We start from the raw sequence: 18,867 nt of genomic DNA on the forward strand, positions 1-18,867 counted from the left end.
GGGAACTCCATTCATCCCAAGCATTTCCTTTCCATAGTTATCTCCTTTCCATAGCCAGAGGTTTTACCACTAGTGGCCACGGGAACGATCCTAAAAGATAACTAGACACTTTAGGGGAAACGTCTTTGACTTGATTGGAAACAGAACCTTCTTTTGAATTTATTCTCAAATCCGTGTTTTTCAAATTGTGGGTCACCACCCATTTGGGATCAATAAGTTGATTTTTGGGGAGCTACCAGTATTTTAAAATATAAATTACCAATATAACAGAGTAAAATAGAAAAGATCAGAGTGCGCTGTACATGGCAAAAGTTAGTGTGGTTTTGTGAAACTTTCGTTTTATATATGGAGCGGGTTTCTGTCTATTTCTTACCGTGGGTCATAATCAGTGACCTCTGCACTCCTTTGCCCTTAACTAACCTTTCTTCTTCTAAGGACACAGTGACTGAAGGGCCCTGCCTGGATTTAAACCCCTGAAAAAAGACACGATTATTTCTGTCTTGGAAGAGCCCTTGTTTTTGAAATGGAAAGATCCAAGCCAACCTTATAACTGTTAAGATCTCTTGAAAGTTGTTTGCATGGTGAATTAATTTTGCTCAAGTCTACTTCTGAAACATCATCTTCAAATATCTGTGTAACGGGAAAGTTCTAACTGGAACACTTCACTTGCTTCTCATTGCTTGAAGCCAAGGGGCTGATTTGCATCGCTTTCTTTAATTGGGGTTCTGGTCTCCATAAATTAGGTGGCTTCAGCAGTGCTCTGGCTTCTGTAACTAGCCAAGCTCACTTGGATAAATTTCTGAAGAAATATCCGTGTTTACTTCTACATGGGCGTTGGGGAAAGTTCTGGGGTCCTGGCAGGAGGATTAATATCCAGGATAAAGGAAATAGCAGCTGGACCTGCAAGGCTGGGTAGGAATATCTCTTTCACCTCCTTCCTGGAGAAGCCCCAGTTGCAACAAAAGGTCAGAACGCGCCCACAGAAGATAAATAAACCTTTCTAGGGCCCACACTGCTGCACTGTAGATTTTTTTCTTCCTTGTTCTTATATGTTCTCCTAACCCCGAAGAACTCTCTCAATGATGCAGACAAAGGCCAGGCACGCTCCAGCCTGCCTGGGGAATTTGACTTGATAAGAGGAATAAAAAGAAGGAAATCTGAAGTCTGTCTTTTTATGTACAAGTAAATCTACCAACAAAATACGGCTATCAACTGACAAGTCTGATGGAAGAAAGAAAGAGAGGAGAGAGACCTTGACCAAACCCTAAGATTAAACCCGGTGCTGGTCTGTTGCTAGGTTGAAGAAAGCAAACACCCATTGGCTGGTGATCTTTAAAGACAAGCAACTTCATATTCCATCCTCCCTCCTTTCGACAAGCGTGTAGTGAGTACTTCCTGCGGGTCATGAGCTGGCACTAAGCTCTGAGAGATACAAAGATGACTAAGACAGAGTCCTGTCCTCAAATGGCACACAGCCCAGTGGGGAAGCCAGCTCAGGAGACGGAGCTGGGGGATGGGCAGGAGGTGACATCTGGAGTCGGTAGGAATTGGCAGAGACTAAAAGTTGGTGAAGGAGCAAGGGAGGGAGAAGAACGCAGTACAGCAGAGATGAGAAAAGGGACGGGGGTTAGCGACAGGAGGCAGAAGCCCAGGCGCTCCAGGAACCAGGACAATCTTTAACGACAGAGCAGGCCTGTATGTGCGAGCAGAGGAAGTACAGCCAGCCCGGGACCGCAGTCTCCCGCCCAGTGGGACTTCCAAAAGGGCAGATTATTTTTTTCTGAGCACTGGTTGTGATGGAGCATTTGCAGCAGGATGAGTTTCCTGATTCTGGTTCACATACAGCTTAAGATGCTAGATATACCTGGCAAGAAGTAGCTACAGAAGACATGATGCTTCCGAAAGCTTCGTCTTTTTCAAACCTCCTTTCTCTTTATAAGAGCAAAGCAAAACAAACCCCCAACCACAAAGGTCCCCTCTGGTTTCTTTAGAAAATTCCTATACAAATATGACTACAGTTTTGCTTTTAAGATAGTGAAGTAAGGGCTTCCCTGGTGGCGCAGTGGTTGAGAATCTGCCTGCCAATGCAGGGGACACGGGTTCGAGCCCTGGTCTGGGAAGATCCCACATGCCGCGGAGCAACTGGGCCCGTGAGCCACAACTACTGAGCCTGCGCGTCTGGAGCCTGTGCTCCGCAACGGGAGAGGCCGCGACAGTGACAGGCCCGCGCACCGCGATGAAGAGTGGCCCCCACTTGCTGCAACTAGAGAAAGCCCTCGCACAGAAACGAAGACCCAACACAGCCATAAATAAATAAATGAATAAGTAAACTCCAATCAAAAAAAAAAAGATAGTGAAGTAAGGATCTTTTTGCCCCACCTCCCTTTTTCCCTTTAATTCATCCCCAAACAAAAAGAGAACAAGAAAGAGAAAAACGGCATCTCTGATGTAATCAGGAGACACCTGTCAGCCAGAGGCAGAAGTGCTCTGAGCCCAGAGGAGGAACGTGTCCCTGGCGCCCACCAGAGAGGAGTCAACAGTGCATGTCTGGTCACCATGTCTTGGGACGGGGCACTCCCGGGCTGAGGTCGGTGCTGCAGGCAGGACTGGACCTGGAACCCGCCTGGCAGGTGCCCAGGTTAACGCTGGAGAAACGGAAGGAGAGAAGATCCAGGCCCAGTGGAGGGGGTGCAGGGGGGGCAGAGAACTCGGAGCAAGGAGAGTGAGGCACATGTGACCCGGGCCACAGCCTAGCTGAACCTGCGGACCCCACGCTGAGTGAAATAAGCCCGGCACAAAAGGACACGTACTGTACGATTCCACTTACAGGAGTGCCCAGAGCAGGGAAATGCCTGGAGACGGAAAGTAGAACAGAGGTGACCAGGGGCTGGCGGGGGCAGGCGGGATGGGGACTTAGTGTCTGATGACCCTAATGATCACAGTATCAGTTTGGGAAGATGAAAAAGTTCTGGAAATGAATAGTGGTGATGGTTGCACAGCACTGTGAATGTACTTAATGCCACTAAACCGTACACTTAACAATGGTTACGATGGTGAATGTTATTCTATGTTTCTTTTACCACAATAAGAAAACCCACAACAACAGCGAAGAAAGACACTGATGTCCGCTCCCCAGGGCACCTCCGGAATGCTGATGGCCAGGCGGTACTCCCACCGGCAGGGCCTGGAAGATCCTCTTCAGAAGGAACTAAATAGTCCCAGAGGACAGACCTGAAGATACTGCCGGGGGAAGATGCTGACAGTGAGCCCGGTGGTCCAGAGGCCCTGGTTCCCACACGACGTCTCACCGAAGCAAGGGGAGCAGGTGAGCCTCAGAGGACAGGACAACAGGGACAGAAGCGCAGACAGGGGGCTCTGAGGGTCACCCCAGGAGGTCTACTGTCCTACCAGCAAGGGATTTGGAAAGAGGCGAGGAGCGAATTTTCAAAGAAGCAATATAGGAAAACTTCCCCAAATCTATGGCTACAAGTTTCCAAATCAAAAGAACAAAACAGGTACCCAGCGTAACATGAAAATGACAGAAGTGTCACACCAAGGTACAGGGCCATAAATCTCAGGGACAAAGAAGGATCTTGAATTCTTCCATAGAGGAAGCGGGATCCTAGGGAGAAGACAGGTACAGAAGCCATCAGCCTTCAGGCCAGCCACTCGAGAAGCTGAAGTCAGTGGAAGAAGTTGCTTAAAATCCTAGGCGAGGACGTTTGGTGGACTACCGTTCATAACGTAAACGAATTTGGTAATTGTACTTATTTAGCTATTTAAGTATATTTAGGACACGAGTCTGTCAAGAAGAAGCCCTATTTGGAGTGGAGTCTATCTTCTAGGTATGAACTAGAAGAATATTAACTTTGATGCCTCCAATTTTCACGAGACAATCTAGGGGCTACACATTTAAATTCATAACTAGGGGCTACACATTTAAAAACATAACAATAAAATATGGCTGAAATGGACTAACAGTAAACGAAGACAAAGGAGTTTTGAGATTTGCCCCAAATACAACGAATAGGTGCAAAGCCCTTTCCTAAAAAGCAGGTTGCGGAAGAGCCCTTTTCTGCATCACATCCTATGTGCACAGAAGTTCGTGGTGTCAGCTGTGGCAGCTCAAGGCGTCTATTCAACGAGTAGGACTGCAAATGGGAAATGACACTCTCATGCTCCACTAGCACTTGCTAGTATTTGACGACTAGAATTTTGATAAGTTTATTAACAACATTGTACATTTTACTCTCCTATTCCCAGAGTTTGTTTTATGTGGGTGCTATCCGTTTTGGCATCCCGTCACTCTGTGTATTTGGTACAGCCCTAGTTGTATATGCCTTGATATTCCTGGGATGTCTCTGACAGATGCACCAGAAATTGAGAACAGTGGCCGCCTTGGGGGCAGGGGTTGTGTGGCTGCAGACAGACGCACCTGTCACCTTACACCTCTTTGTACCTCTTGGACTTAGAACAACGTGACCATATTCTTATTTGATAATAACTAAAATGGAGGAAAATCTTTACTTAGGAAATAACAGTCTGAGTATAATATTTAGAGCTATGAACAGCAAATATTAGGATAAATAACCAGGATTCCTGAAAGCCAATGCCTCTGAGGAACCAGCAAGAGTGAGACCCCGGAGGCAAGTTTTCAGCAGAAGCCTTTTGCACTACCTGATGTTTTAAATATAGTTTTTAGACAAGAAGTAAAATATTTAATAAAGACGTACTTGTAAAAAGTTAGCCACTTCAGGAATTTATTAAGAAAAAAATAATGTAACCTGTTATTTCATTGCTCAAGGATAGTAACATTTTGATACATTACACCTTTTAGTCTTTTTTTTTTCCCCCTCTGTTCATTTTATAGGAGACTTTCTTATTTCTTTTATGTTTTTATTCCCCTTTTCTTTCTCTTAGTGCCTTTTTATTTTGCAAAGCTAGGCGTATAGCTTCTAAACCACACAAAAAAGAGACATATCCAGCACTTTTCCGGGTAAAGAAAATATTCTCCGATAACTTAATTGTCAGTGGGCCTGTCGTAAGCAGTTTTACAACAGTGATGGAACTGGCATGTATTGTCTATGTTCACCAGTTTCCATGCTCTCTGTGAATCGAGTCCTCTGATAGTTAAGTAAGTAGGACTGTCCGCTCTGTTCACATGTCCTAATGCTAGAGGCTCTCATAACATACAATGCTTGTGACTGGGAAACCTTATCAACCCAGAACTCCCGAAAGGATGACATATCCCTGGTCCTATCAGAGGACTAGAGACTGCAGAATAGACCAACTGATGCTCTCTGGTTGGTCCTATCAGGTGTGTGTGTGTGTGTGTGTGTGTGATTCTCACTGCTTTTCTACTGGTTATTTTATAGTTTTTATGGTTTTTCACCCCAAGTATTTTCTAATCGTGGGCATTGAGCACAGCAGGTCAGAGTGAGGAGGCCGGGATTCCGCAGAAGCTCCGCCAGGAGCTCGTGATGCAGTTCTGGGCACGAGTCCCCTTCTCAGAGCCTCAGGGCCTCGTGTGCACATCACTGTGGAGTATGCGGTACATACCACACAACATGTGTGAGGCTGCATGTTTATCTGATCAGATGTCATATATATATATATATAGTCTGAGTGTATAATCTTTCTCTATAGGTTATAGGTTATAGATATATAATGTCAGATATCCGGGCTGATCAAGAACTACTGTCCCCATATTTTTGGAGTGGTGTTATTCATGAACTTCAGTGTCTAGAACAGAGCAGCCGTCAGAATATGAAATGTGGGCACCAGAGGGGTTTCGCGGTACGGTCAGCCCACTGTGCAGGCACCGCTGAAGGCCGTCCCCTCCGGCGGGGCCCCCAGGCCCCGGCTTCTCCACGGCTCAACCCCAGAGAGCAGTGAGGGTGATCGGGAGCGCGAAGACCACGCGACTGCTCTGCCCCAAAGCTTCCGGTCTCCTAGAGTCAGAGCCGAAGCCCCTGCGTGGCCCCTGAGGCTCGCATCCGCTCCAGCCCAGCTCGCGCCTCCTGCCCCGGCTCGGGACCCCGTGGGCCACCCAGGCCCTCCTGTCAAGTCACCAAGTCCCTGCTGCTGCCGGGATCACCTGCAACCCTACCCCACCCCCAATCCCTACACCACCGTGCCCCCTCCATGGCGCCCCTCCCATCCTACGCACCGGCCCTATTACCAGTGATTATTATTAGTGATTGTTATCAGTCTCTCCCCACTCAAGTATTAGCTCTCAAGGGCACAAGCTGGGACTGCTCCATCCGGGCACCTCGTGAGTGCCTGGCACCCTCAGATAGTTTTTGAATGAGGGAATGACTTAAACATTAAAGATTTAATTTTAAATTGGCCGTATCCATTAATTTTGTTAAAAGCCAAACATTAACAAGAATGTGACAGCTTGAGGAAAAAATCCCTCTTCTTGCACATTCCAGCATGGATCCTGGAAAAAGGGAGAGCCGGAAGAACCTGGCTCCGAGGAGGTTAGGAATGTGGAAATACTGAACGATGTCCCCACGTCCAATAAGTCAAAGATCTGAAGAATCTTTCACTCGCACACAGAGGTGCTTATTTCCTGAAGAGGCAGAGACTCCAAAGTACCTTGTATGAACTTCTGTTTCAAAACTGACCGAGAAAGAATTGTAAAACCCTCATCCCCATGTCGGTAACCTCCTCCATCAGGTGGACTGCTTGGGAGGGGCACCTGTGTCTAATCCTCTAATCCATCCTTATCAGCAACACCTGTGATGGTGCCAGGCACATTCTAGGCAGCAAGTGGTGGAATTAATTAGCGAAGCAAAAGAATATGCACTCAATCAGGCAAGAAGGCAGAGAAGTTTCTAAGCGTATTTTAGGACACCTTCCAGTAATGACAGTCAAAATAAAGTTCTAGCACCATAAGCTTACTTTACTTTTGGATATAAGTTTATCTTTTTATGACTCGTGCCACTTGGCTTTTTTCTCATATATACCAAGTGAATGGAAATAGGTAAGTAACTGATACCTGGGTAGGGAATTTTCCCATAGGTGACGATTTCGTACAGGAGAATTCCAAAGGACCACACGTCAGACTTAATAGTGAAACATCCAAAGTTGATTGCTTCTGGAGCTGTCCACTTAATGGGGAACTTAGCACCTAGGGCAGAAGACGCAGGTGTTTTACTTGGGTCTCTGAGCTGAAACAAAAGAGTCATGGGTGTGTGACCCTCACACTTTCCTTTGGGGGGAAAATTTTAATGAATTACTTTGAACAGGTTAACACATACACACAGTAGAAAATAGAGATGGTACAAAATGTCATACTAAGAACGTTTGCCTCCCTCTGTTTCCCTCGCGGCATTCCCCTCTTAAGAAGCAAAGTTTCTTGTGTATTCTCTTAGCGAAATCACAACTAGCACACTTGAAACATGAGAACATGACACCAAATGGAAAGGCATCTATTCTTAGCCTGTACACCTGGCCCTCGACATCAGCCTTCTAGAGCGCGTATCCTTCATGTTCAAATTTTCTCTAACGACCCAGAGCATGTTTATATGGAATGTAAGTATCTCGATGTGTATATTCTTGTGGATAAATCTCTTGAAGCCTGTGCCAACGGGGATATTAGATGCTGCTCCAAGCTTTCATTTGATAGGACCAAACATTACTACTCTTCTAGGAACTGCATAGGATGATGATCTGCTCAGAGTGAGATGACGATGAAACTAGGTTTCTCACGAGAAGCTGGTGAGGCTCAGGTCGACTTAGCCGCCGGGTCACATTGGGAGGCAAGCCTGGCCCCGGGGAAGTCACAGGGTCACCTCGAGAGAAGCAGGGACTCGGGCACTTCTACACCCTGGAAAGGCAAGGGCTTTCCACCAACTACTATAGAATTTTTAAAATACATTTGCCTTCACGAGGTCTTTGCTTTAGACTTTTCTGTGGAGTCCAGACCTAGCGCACAGGGCGGGGCCAGGAAGGGCGGGGCCAGGAAGGGCGGGGCTGTGGTTGGGGCGGAGCCAGGGGCGGGGCCTATGGGTGGGCGTGGCTGGGTGGAGGCTGGGGTCCAGCATGGCCTTGGGGGGGTTTGACTGCTGTTTCCAGCCAGGTATGACCCCGGCAAGACACTTACTGTTTTTGTGCCTTCTTGGCACTTCCATCCATGAGATGAGTAAACAGCAGAACCTCCCCGGCTGCCCTCAGGGTTAAGTGGGTGGGTCTGCATGCTTGGCACGGAGGAAATACCAGTGAGGGTAAATATCATTACTTTTGCCCTGAGGTGACCTGACCTACTGTTTCCTTCTAGAACCCGAGCTCTCTGCATTAGGCCACCTGTTTCACGTGAGAACAGTTATTTCTGTGAGACGCTGGGCTTGTCAAATTCTACAAAACCGATGTAATAAATTCTGACTCATGCACTTTGAGGCCACATCTCCTGGGTTTGAGTTCTGGCTCTAGCACTTACTATGGGGCCTCAGAAGCTTCTGAACCTCTCCTTTTTTCTCATCTATAAGGTGGAAACAATAATACTACTTATCACATAGGGTTATTGTAAAGATAAATGAGATGATGTATGGAAAGCACTTAGAATAGCCGCTGCCACACTGCAAATGCTCGCTACCTTTTAGCTACTTTTCCTCGGACTATTTTCCTTGACCTGCCATTTTGCTGAAGATAATTAAGGCCAAGGATAAATTATAATCCACCTAAAAGAATGCAAACTTGAGGCAGGAGAACTACCGTAAGTATGACGAATGCAGGAGATGCTAGACAAATCAAAACGATGTTTTCAATCTGTTTGTCACCTCTATAAATTCTGTGGGTACCTTCCAGAAATAACACACATGTAGTTAAAATAATCCTTGTTTAATAATTCTTAGGAATGTCAAGAAAGTGCTTGGCTCTTTCAAGAAGAGAGAAAGCACTGCAAAAAAACTCACTCAACTTTCACGAGTGAGACCATCAGAATCTTCAGATCATAAGCAACACAGAAGAATCTCCAACAGGAAAGGTCAGTGCAGCCCCAGACAGGGCTGGCCCCAGAATGACAGGCCAGGGACTCGGAGATTTACTCTGTGCGTTCTTTGGTTTACATATATAATATGGAAGGTGGGAAAATAAAGGAGTGTATTTTTGTAGTGTTATATTTACTTCTGTGTGTGTGATAACTTCCATGTTTTAATTTGTAGTTAAAAGGCCGGAATATAGAGTATAGACTTATTGTTACACATATTTTCTCGATAGTTAAGGAAAGTATACTTCACTGTTCTGGTGAAAAGCTCTAACAAGTAATATGAACAAAGAATCATGATCCTGTCAAATCTCATTTTGTTTTGCCTTGCTTAATCAAAATACAAATGACAGCATTTGTAAATTTTATAAAAGTATCTTGCAGAGCTAATCAAGAGAGTAATTTTTCAAAACAATTATTAGAATAAACCGCAAACAGCAACTATGGTACATTTTGAATATTGTACCAAATGAATTCTTTTTCTAATGATGCCTATTGTAACTGCCTTGTTAAAAACAGGCAAAAACAGAATAAAACTAAACAACAACCAAACACCTCAAGATGGTTCCGGGAACGTACCTTCCCTGGCTGTGTACTCGTTATCCTCAATCACTCGAGCAAGGCCAAAATCTGCGATTTTGCACATGAGGGACTCGGAGACCAGGACGTTAGCGGCTCGTAGGTCCCTGTGGATGTAGTTCTTCCTCTCAATGTACGCCATTCCCTCCGCGATCTGCAAACAGAAAAAGGCTCTCCTTTAGATGTGCCATTTAGGCCCCTATAGGGACGTATGGAGGAACACCAGAAAACTTCTGAGCTCCTGGAATCCTTTCATGTACGATACTCTGATCGTTCACATTTTTAAAACAGTGGGTAAATTACAATCGCCATTTTGAGTCCTTTCTAAAATAGCTGCCCCCAAACCTCCAATGATGGTAATCACTCTCAACATGGTTATTTAAATAGCTATATGTCTCAGCCTTTTTTTAAATGCGTGGAGAGTTTTTTTCAGATCCTACTAAATTCCTGCATGTAGATACACAGATGTTTGTATCCCAGTTTTTCAAACGAGGAAAGAGAGCCAGGGAAGTGCCGCGCTAACACAAATACATTATTGGGGTGTCAAGAACGGGCTGTCCCTGGTCAGCGGCATCCTTGCTGTCGGGTCAGTCGACTGCCCACAGGACCCGGGCTCTAAGCTCTCTCTGCACAGTCCCTCCAGGATGAGAGAAAGAGTCACCCAGACAGAAAGCTGACAGCAGGAGAGAAGCAAGGACAAAATGATAAAACAGGGGAGGTGAAACTGCTACTCATCGCTTACTAGGAAATCGGGTTTTTAAGGAATCAAAATAGGATTATTAAGGAAAACATTACCAAATTATAAAGATAAGAATCAAGAAGGAAGGAAGAAAGGTAGGAAGGAAGGAAGAAAGGTAGGAAGGAAGGAAGGAAGGAAGGAAGGAAGGAAGGGAAGGAGGGAGGAACCAAGTAGCTGTGTCTGGTGAGCAGTTACAGGGAAAACTAATTAGGATTGTGTCACACAGGAATGAATGTATTCTGCGGATTCTACCTTGAATTCCAGGCGGCTCAGCGTGGGGGACCTGAGTACTCCCACACCCCATCCTCAACAGCAACCTCCTGGCTCAGGCAAACGCCGCCGTTTCAGCCAGGCCTTGTGGCTTAGCAAAAGCTTTTTAGCTCCTTTCTACGGGGGATGCTTCTCCTGACCTCCGCCTGGAACGCCTTGCTTCCCCTCTCGGCCAATCACTAGGCTTCCTTCTGGCCAGAGGGCCTTCCCTGAACTCCTCTTGATAATTTCACTCCACACCCACCATCAATGGTCAATTTGTACAAAAACCATTTGCACCTCCTGACCATGGCTTTGCCATTATTTTGATGCTGTTTAAGGTGCTTACTGCTGTCCTGCCATCCAGACAGCAAACACCACCAGGGAGAAGCCACCTTACATCTTTTCTGTTCTCACTTGTATCTACTGGAAGCTTCAGCCATGTCACTCCCCTCTTCTCAGAGCCGAAGAAAGTTCTTTGGTAAATGTGCTGGGCTTTTAATATTACCAGGATGCTATGTTGTTTGCTCTCTGCTGCAGGAATTTGCCAGATGCTATTTCTGTAGCCAGAAAATCTGCCATATAATAATGAGAATACACCAGCTCAGTCCCGAAGTCCTGGCAGACCAGGGGCTCGCCTGTGACTCGCCCCCAAAGAGTCTTGAGCAGATAAAATCATAAATCCGAAAGAATAGAAGAGGTCTGAGCATCTTCTTTAGTAGAAACGACAGTTTGATAACGTACACCTTGACTATGACCAAGAATAACGTGTGTGGCGCGCAGGCTGGGCCGGTAGAGTGGAGAAGACCCAGGCCACGCGACACCTGCTGAGTGGACTCGGGGTCCAGCCCCTGCCTGGACGGCTGGGCCAGCCTCACACAGCATCCCTCGACAGGAATACTTTAATCCTTTGGGCAAGTCCACCCAGGTCACTCCCTGCATAAAACTAGCCTCCAGACCACGTCTGAACCCCTTAGCGCTGCTTCCAAGGCCCTGGGTGACTGGTCCATCATACTCCACCTCCCACCACTGCCTCCCTCCAGGATCCTGGCTCCTGCAGCCCCTGTCGCGGGGCAGTTCATCCCGCAGGTCTCAGGGGAGACGGCCCTCCCGCTGAGAGGCCTTCCCTGACCCTCCTTCTCCTCCAGTGTGTGTGTCCCAGGGCCCCCTGCTCCTCACCTGTTTACCTGGGCATCGCAGGAATGTAAACCCCTTAGGGCCCACTCCTGTTCTTGAGCCCGTATGTAACATTCCAATGATTCTAGACAAACTGGGCCAGGAACCGGGAAGAGCCGAAGCTGGCCGCGATCCCAACATGTCCACATGCCGCAACTACTGAAGCCCGCGTGCCTAGAGCCCGTGCTCCGCAGCAAGAGAAGCCGCCGCAGTGAGAAGCCCGCGCACCGCAACGAAGAGTAGCCCCCGCTCGTCACAACCAGAGAAAGCCTGGGCGCAGCAACGAAGAATCAATCAATCAATCAATCAATCCTGGGAACTTGTGGGTAAGGCTTTTATCACACTCACCCGAGTTCTGCATTTACACAAACCCGAATGCATTTTTTAACATGAGTCTCTGAAATAATAACAGACTTGCAGCAAGCCCAGCTTAGTTTGGCTTTCTTTTTCCACGTCAGAGTGCTTTAAGGGGCTCATATTCCAAACAATAATAATAGCGTTCACCAAGACCAAGTTTCGAAACAACAGCGCTTGCCAAGTGGAATAAACAATAGATATGAGAGCAAAATAAAAGCTTTCAGATAGGGCTGGTTTTGAGGTCAAAAAAGACTACAATTCTCTTCTTATATAAACAGTATTATTTCCTGGTCTATATGTATTTTTCTTTCTTGGTTTCTTTCTTTCTTTTTAAAACCTTAATCTTTTTTTTTTTGGTTGTTGTATTTACTTTGGCTAAAGTAAATCCAACTCTATTTCTCTATTTCGCAACAGCAGGAAGAAATCGGAGACCACTTTGGCTAATGGAATCTAGGATCAGCTTTGCTTGCACGAATATGTCCTTGCTCCTCCAGGCCACTTAGTCTAACCATTGTCAGCACTGCAGAAAGAGCTGTTGCATAAATGCAGCCCCCACCCAGGCTCAGCCATCCTCGGGGACCCGGGGAGAGGCGGGCGCTCGCCTCCTACTTTCTTTTTAACTAAATTATAGTTGACTTACAATGTTTCAGGTGTAGAGCAAAGTGATTCAGTTATACATAGGTATATATGTATTCTTTTTCAGGTTCTTTTCCATCACAGGTTATTACAAGGTACTGAGTATAGCTCCCTGTGCTCTACAGTCGGTCCTTGTTGTTTATCTACTTTATATATAGTAGTGTATATCCGTTAATCCCATTAGCTCAGAAAGGCTGATCTGTGAAGGAGTTATGTGGAGTCGCTCAGGTTTGGTGAGGACACAGTCTGATTCAGGAGATTGCTTTGTGCCCACAGATATTTTAGTTAGATGATGATGGTAATAGGTAGGTGGGTGATTGATAGGTAGGTAGGTGGCTGATTGATAGGTAGGTAGGTAGATATATAGATGGATAGTTAGACATTAATAACCACTACTTCTCCCACCACTAATGGAGCACTTTTTATGTACCAGATACTATTTTACATCCATTACACCCAATTCACGTTTCATCTGAATAACAAATCTACCCGGTAAGTTTTATTTCCATTGTACACATGCAAATGAAGCTTAAAGAGGTACAAGAACCTGCTGAAAGCCAGGAGGGAAGGAGAGAGCCAGGATTGACACCCAGGAGTGTCTGACCACCAGATCACATTCCAGAATGTTCCATCAGCAAGAGAGCTCATAACTAGATGCTTCTGGAACTCAAATTTTTCATCAAGAGAATACTATTTAACTGAGAAGAGAGAAAAATGCTTTTGAAGTTTCCTCCTGGAATTCATTGTTGTTAAGCCCAAATTTCACCTCTCAGAAAAGCTACCACAAACCTTCCCCAGGCAGAGCTCAGGATACCCATCTCAGGAAGGACATACAAGCTTGGTTTGGGTTGTCTTTGTCTAGAACAGGGTTTCTCAACCTTTTTCCATTATCATCTCCTAAGGAGAAATTTTTAATTAAATTAAAAATTTAAAATTAAATACAAAGAAGTTAAGATTTTGTCAGGTAGGTCTGAGCTCTGGAGGGCCACAAACTATCGTAACACCTAAGATTTTCCCATCTGCCAAGAACCAGTTTTCACTCCCTTGGGGGCAACTTGCCCCATTTTGAATTCTTGGTCTAGAAGAAGCTAAACTGAGCAAAGAAGGTATAAAGCCCATTTTGCCCTATGACTCAAAAGAGAGAAATAAGATGGATGATGATCTATTCTTGGCTTGAATGAGGTTAAGGCTCTGTCAGAATGAAAATAACCAGGCTAAAATTAAGCAGGAAAATATTCTTTCATTCAAATAGCCCTGTATATTGCAAAAAAAGCAATAAATGTCTTTCCCTTTGGAAATTTGATGGGGCTGAAAGGAAATTACTTTCCTAGGGTCACACCACAGGTTAGGACAATGGTTTGGAAGTGACTTCAATTTCCCTTCTGTGCATTTAGCCGTTAAATGAAGTTTAAACCCTTACACCAGTATTTCTTAACTCTGGCTGTGTACTGGGCATCTTATCTTAACCCAGCTCATCCTAAATCACCTAAACCTGCATCTCTAGGAGTGAGGCCTCCCTAGGTGGTTGTGACCTGCAGTCTGGGTGGAGAATGGCCCTTGTCCCTTACCACCTTCTGGGAGCTTGATTCTGACCCTGATTTATTCAATCAGAACCCGGATTCTAACAAGCTCTCTGGGTGACCTGTATGCACACCGAACTTGGAGAAGAACTGCGTTAGATCCAATGCTTTTCAGCTTCAGCTATTTTAGGATTTAAAGTTCTAGACGGATTGGAATGAAATCTTGGTCTCAACATCACGAGTAGATGGACTGTTGTCCTCCTAATGCTGGGGAAAGGAATTCCCCAACAACTCAGCTGAAGAAAAAGAAGGAGCAAGATGGGCAGAGCCAGAAGGGAAAAGCCCAGGCGGGGAGATGGGGGTGTCATGCTGAAGCTGGGGTGGTGGTGGGCCAGATAACGGGGGTGCGGGCTAGTCCTAGTACATCAGCAGCTCAGAATGTGCGTCCTGAGCCTCTGTTTTTCTTGTAACTAAGGGAGAAGGACTCCAGCCTTACAGCTCAGAGGCAGGGAATCCAGAACCTCTTCCTCCACATCATGGTTCTGGGGCCGGGCCATTACTTAGAGGGCTTAGGAAACTGATTTAATCTTTCAGCTTTAAATCACCTGAGGGGATTCTCTACCTCTTGGGCCATGCCAGCATCACGCCAGCATCAGGCTCAGTGATGCACAAACATGAGAAAACCTTGACTTTCTAAACCACCTGCCAGCACTAAAGAAGAACTAAAAATGTCTCGTCTCCATGTGCTAATTTCCAACTCTGTATTAGAGAGTCTGTGTGTGAAGCTACTGGGCATTTGAAGTAAAAAAGCACCCCTATTACCTAAAACGAGAATAATCATACAAGGAGATAACTTTAGTAATGTGTCTGTACTCCTGGTTTAAAGCTACCTGATTCAGGGTTACATGTGCTTGTCATTTCTTGAGCTCTTCAGCCCAAGTAGCGTGGCGGGCGTACATTTCCTAGTTCCTCTTTTTGTACCTTCAGTGGAAACATACAGTGACATGTTCTCTGTTTGATGTTTCTATGTGTGTGTGTGTGTGTGTGCATGTGTGCGTGTACACGCATGCACTGCTGCCCTGGGAGAACAGAGAGGAACTACTAGGCAAGCGAGTGCCCCACTGGGATCCCAACCTGAGCCAGTAACACAGCGGCTTCTGGTGAAATCCCAGGCATCTAGTACCCAGTGAAAGTTCTAGGCACAGAGGAGATATTAAAAATGATGCTTCCTGGGCTTCCCTGGTGGCGCAGTGGTTGAGAATCCGCCTGCCAAGGCAGGGGACACGGGTTCGAGCCCTGGTCCGGGAAGATCCCACATGCTGCGGAGCAACTAAACCCGTGTGCCGCAACTACTGAGCCTGCGCTCTAGAGCCCCCGAGCCACAACTACTGATCCCACGTGCCACAACTACTGAAGCCCGCGTGCCTAGAGCCCATGCTCCACAACAAGAGAAGCCACTGCAATGAGAAGCCCGCACACCGCAATGAAGAGCAGCCCCCGCTCACGGCAACTAGAGAAAGCCCACACGCAGCAACGAAGACCCAACACAGCCAAAAATAAATAAATAATTTTTTTAAAAAAAAATGATGCTTTCTGAGTGAGAGGCCAACCTCATCTTGTCAGGTGCGAAATAAGCCGCCCCCCAGCCCCATGGCCATCCTCCAGGGAGGCCTTTCAACTGTGCTGTGAGAAGGAAAGGCGTGACCAGCGGGCGCCCGCCAATCAGCTTCCCAGCCAGGGACCTGAAGGGCTGGAAACACACGTGTGACCACAGAGGACACTCTGACCCCAAATACCGGGGATCCTGCCTCTCCCACTGCTGGTGTGAAGGCGACGCGCCAACCCCCCCACAGACGCACCCTCAGGGGCCCACAGGCACTGCCTCCTCCAAGGGGAAGAGACCCAGCCTCACCGGTTGGTGGGTGCACGGCATCCGTCCCCGGCATCTGAGATCCCCGGCATCTGAGACCCCCAGGTGGTGGGGCATCTCGGAGGACCACCACGGACACTCCCTCTCTATGGCAGTGTTGCCAGTGTGTGTCTATTTTTCAGTACGTCAGTATCCACACACGTGATTTTACACCCACCCACATGCATACACACCACGCAGATACATACAAACTTCTGGGACGTTTTCAGAACCCAACATTTCATAAAGCATTATCCTTCTGCTTCCTCTGCCTATCATCTTCTACCCAACCCCCCGACACGCACACTGACATATGCACACACTTATGATGGGCAGGGTGGCGACAGAACGCAAAATGCTTTGCAGATGAATGTTTCCTGGGGTATGAGGTCAGAAACGTTAGATCAGAACAAAGTTTCCAGAAGCACCTGAGGTGAGCATACTCCTTTATATTCCCTCTCCAATATCCACGTTTAAGTAGAAAGTCTGTGTCCCCGTTCCCCAGATGAGGAGGAGACCCTGGGAGCGGCCTCCGCAGACATCTACACGCACCCCTGCCCGCACTGCCCTGAGGAAGGCAACCCAGGACCCTCCTCTCTGGTCCTCAAATACATTTACTGAGAAGGGAGTTGCCAGGGACCATCTGGGGCTCGCAGGATGGCGATGCTTGGGGCAGGAAATACCCGTTGGGTATATACAAGACAGACTTACTTTATGTGGAATACAATGCTGGAGAAGAAATCTCAATCAAGTTTTACAGACCAAGGCAGACTCAAATAACCCTCCTTGCAAGTGACCTTCCCTGCTAGCAATGGCCACAGAGGTCACGCATCTTTTTCTGTTTTTCCCAGAAACCCAATCAATGCTGTGACCCCGGCATCCCACCCAGCCTGCCCCAGCCTCCAGCAGGCTCCCTCCGTCCGGGGCTGAGGCTCTGAGCCACAAGCCTGTTCCCATGCATGCGATCAGTGCACGGACCGCGCAGGTGTCACCAAGGACCACGAAGGAAGCTCTGGACACACAATGGAGTGTTTGCACGGATGACCTCGCCGTGTGAGTCTTGCTTTAGGGTTCTGTGTTCACCCGAATTCCTACCGCTGTTCTGAGAAACGGGCAAGTAACAGGCTATCTTGCTTAGTGAGTGATTTTTAAAATTTTAATGAGAAGAACCCACATGTGAGTCAGACGAGGGAGGAAATAAAGGAATAAAGGAACCTAATTGAGGGACTCGATGTGATCTCTCAAGCAAAGCTAAAATCTGCCCCAGGAAATTCCAGCCTGAATGAGAAACTGGAACCGAAAACCCAATCTGTCTTAGAATTGGCCGGCTGGAAAACATTTGTCACTTAGACAAGCAGTGAGAGAGATTGAACAAGAAACCTGCCAGAAAGCAGGAAAGACTAAATTTTGGGTTTCCTGTGGCTATACCTGTTCCATTAGGCATTGCTTGCCTCACTCTTTAGATACGTATTTCCTTCCTACACTTGGGGAAAGTAGAATTCAAATAATTAATTACTTTCAAAAGCCTTGGGAAGCTTACAAAATAATAATAATGCTAATATTAATAAGTTCGAACCAAACAAATGGGTTAAACCTACAGTCTCTCTGATGGGGTCTCAAGCCTCTCTGAAGGGTCCTCTCTATCACCCCTGGGGTCAATCCCAAACTGACCTAAAAAGACCATTTAATTACAACACAAAAATAAAATGTAAAAAAAACCAGGGAGTTTAAAGTGAGAACACACCTCCTCGGTACTCCAAATATGATAGCATTTGTTTTGTAGTACGTGGTAGTTTCTATAGATGTACTTTTCTATCTATTAATATTCATTGATCCTCCATACTGGATACCTACACTCTTTAATCCATAATTTGGATAGAGGAAGGGATGGCATAGAGCTCATTCCTTGCTATGTTTGGAGGTCAAATTTCCTCGTATGTTTTAGCTTTACTGGGTTATTAAAATATTCTTCTTCATTCCTCTTTTCCAAGCAAAACTTCTAAGAAATAGTGGAGTTTATTGCTTTGATGATGATGATGGTGGTGATGATGGTGATACTGATGATGGTGGTGATGGTGGTGATGATTGTGGGTGATACTGATGATGGTGGTGATGGTGGTGATGATTGTGGTGCTACTGATGATGGTGGTGATGATGGTGGTACTGATGATGATGATGATGGTACTGATGATGGTGGTGATGGTGGTGATGATAAGGGTGATGGTAATGATGATGATGAGGATGGTGACAGCTGCCATATACTGGCTGCTTACCCTGCCCAGGCATCTTGCCAGGCATTTATAATCCCTCAAACAAGCCTATGAAAGTAGCCAGTATTCATAGTAAAGATGAGAAAGCTGAGTCGCGGAGAAGTAAACATTTTTCCTAGATAGACTTGGATTTGAATCCAAGTCTGGCTGGTCCCACCTCCTGGGCTCTTAACTATTTATCTATACTAGCTTCTTCCTTTAAAAAGAGCTACAAACAGTAGAATGTGCAAGCTGACATCAGGAAAAAGGAGAGAAAGGAGAAATAATAACTAGATCATTTAAAAAGTGGCCATGTTAAAGTCTGCAGTCTGTAATACCTTCATAGCTGAAAGATGAGGGCAGAGCTTGACACGTACAAACTTAGGGCTGGTGAAGTTTTTGTGACGGATCAAAATTCAATCAATCCAAAAGCATGCAAGGCCCCATAGAGCCTCAGGGAGGCA

General features: G+C 46.2%; 1 protein-coding gene across 5 annotated transcripts in view; it reads right to left on the bottom strand.

The window, feature by feature from the left end:
• LYN (LYN proto-oncogene, Src family tyrosine kinase) overlaps positions 1-18,867 on the bottom strand; it is a 110,651-nt gene that overhangs the window by 2,584 nt on the left and 89,200 nt on the right. For all 5 annotated transcript variants that reach the window (XM_036829999.1, XM_036830000.1, XM_036830002.1 and 2 more), the window contains 2 exons: positions 9,569-9,722; positions 7,004-7,135 (listed from right to left, as the gene is read on the bottom strand). In XM_036829999.1, the coding sequence (XP_036685894.1) occupies positions 7,004-7,135; positions 9,569-9,722 (286 nt within the window). The remainder of the gene's footprint in view (positions 1-7,003; positions 7,136-9,568; positions 9,723-18,867) is intronic.

Source organism: Balaenoptera musculus, chromosome 17 (assembly GCF_009873245.2).
Source record: "Balaenoptera musculus isolate JJ_BM4_2016_0621 chromosome 17, mBalMus1.pri.v3, whole genome shotgun sequence".
NCBI lineage: Eukaryota > Metazoa > Chordata > Mammalia > Artiodactyla > Balaenopteridae > Balaenoptera > Balaenoptera musculus.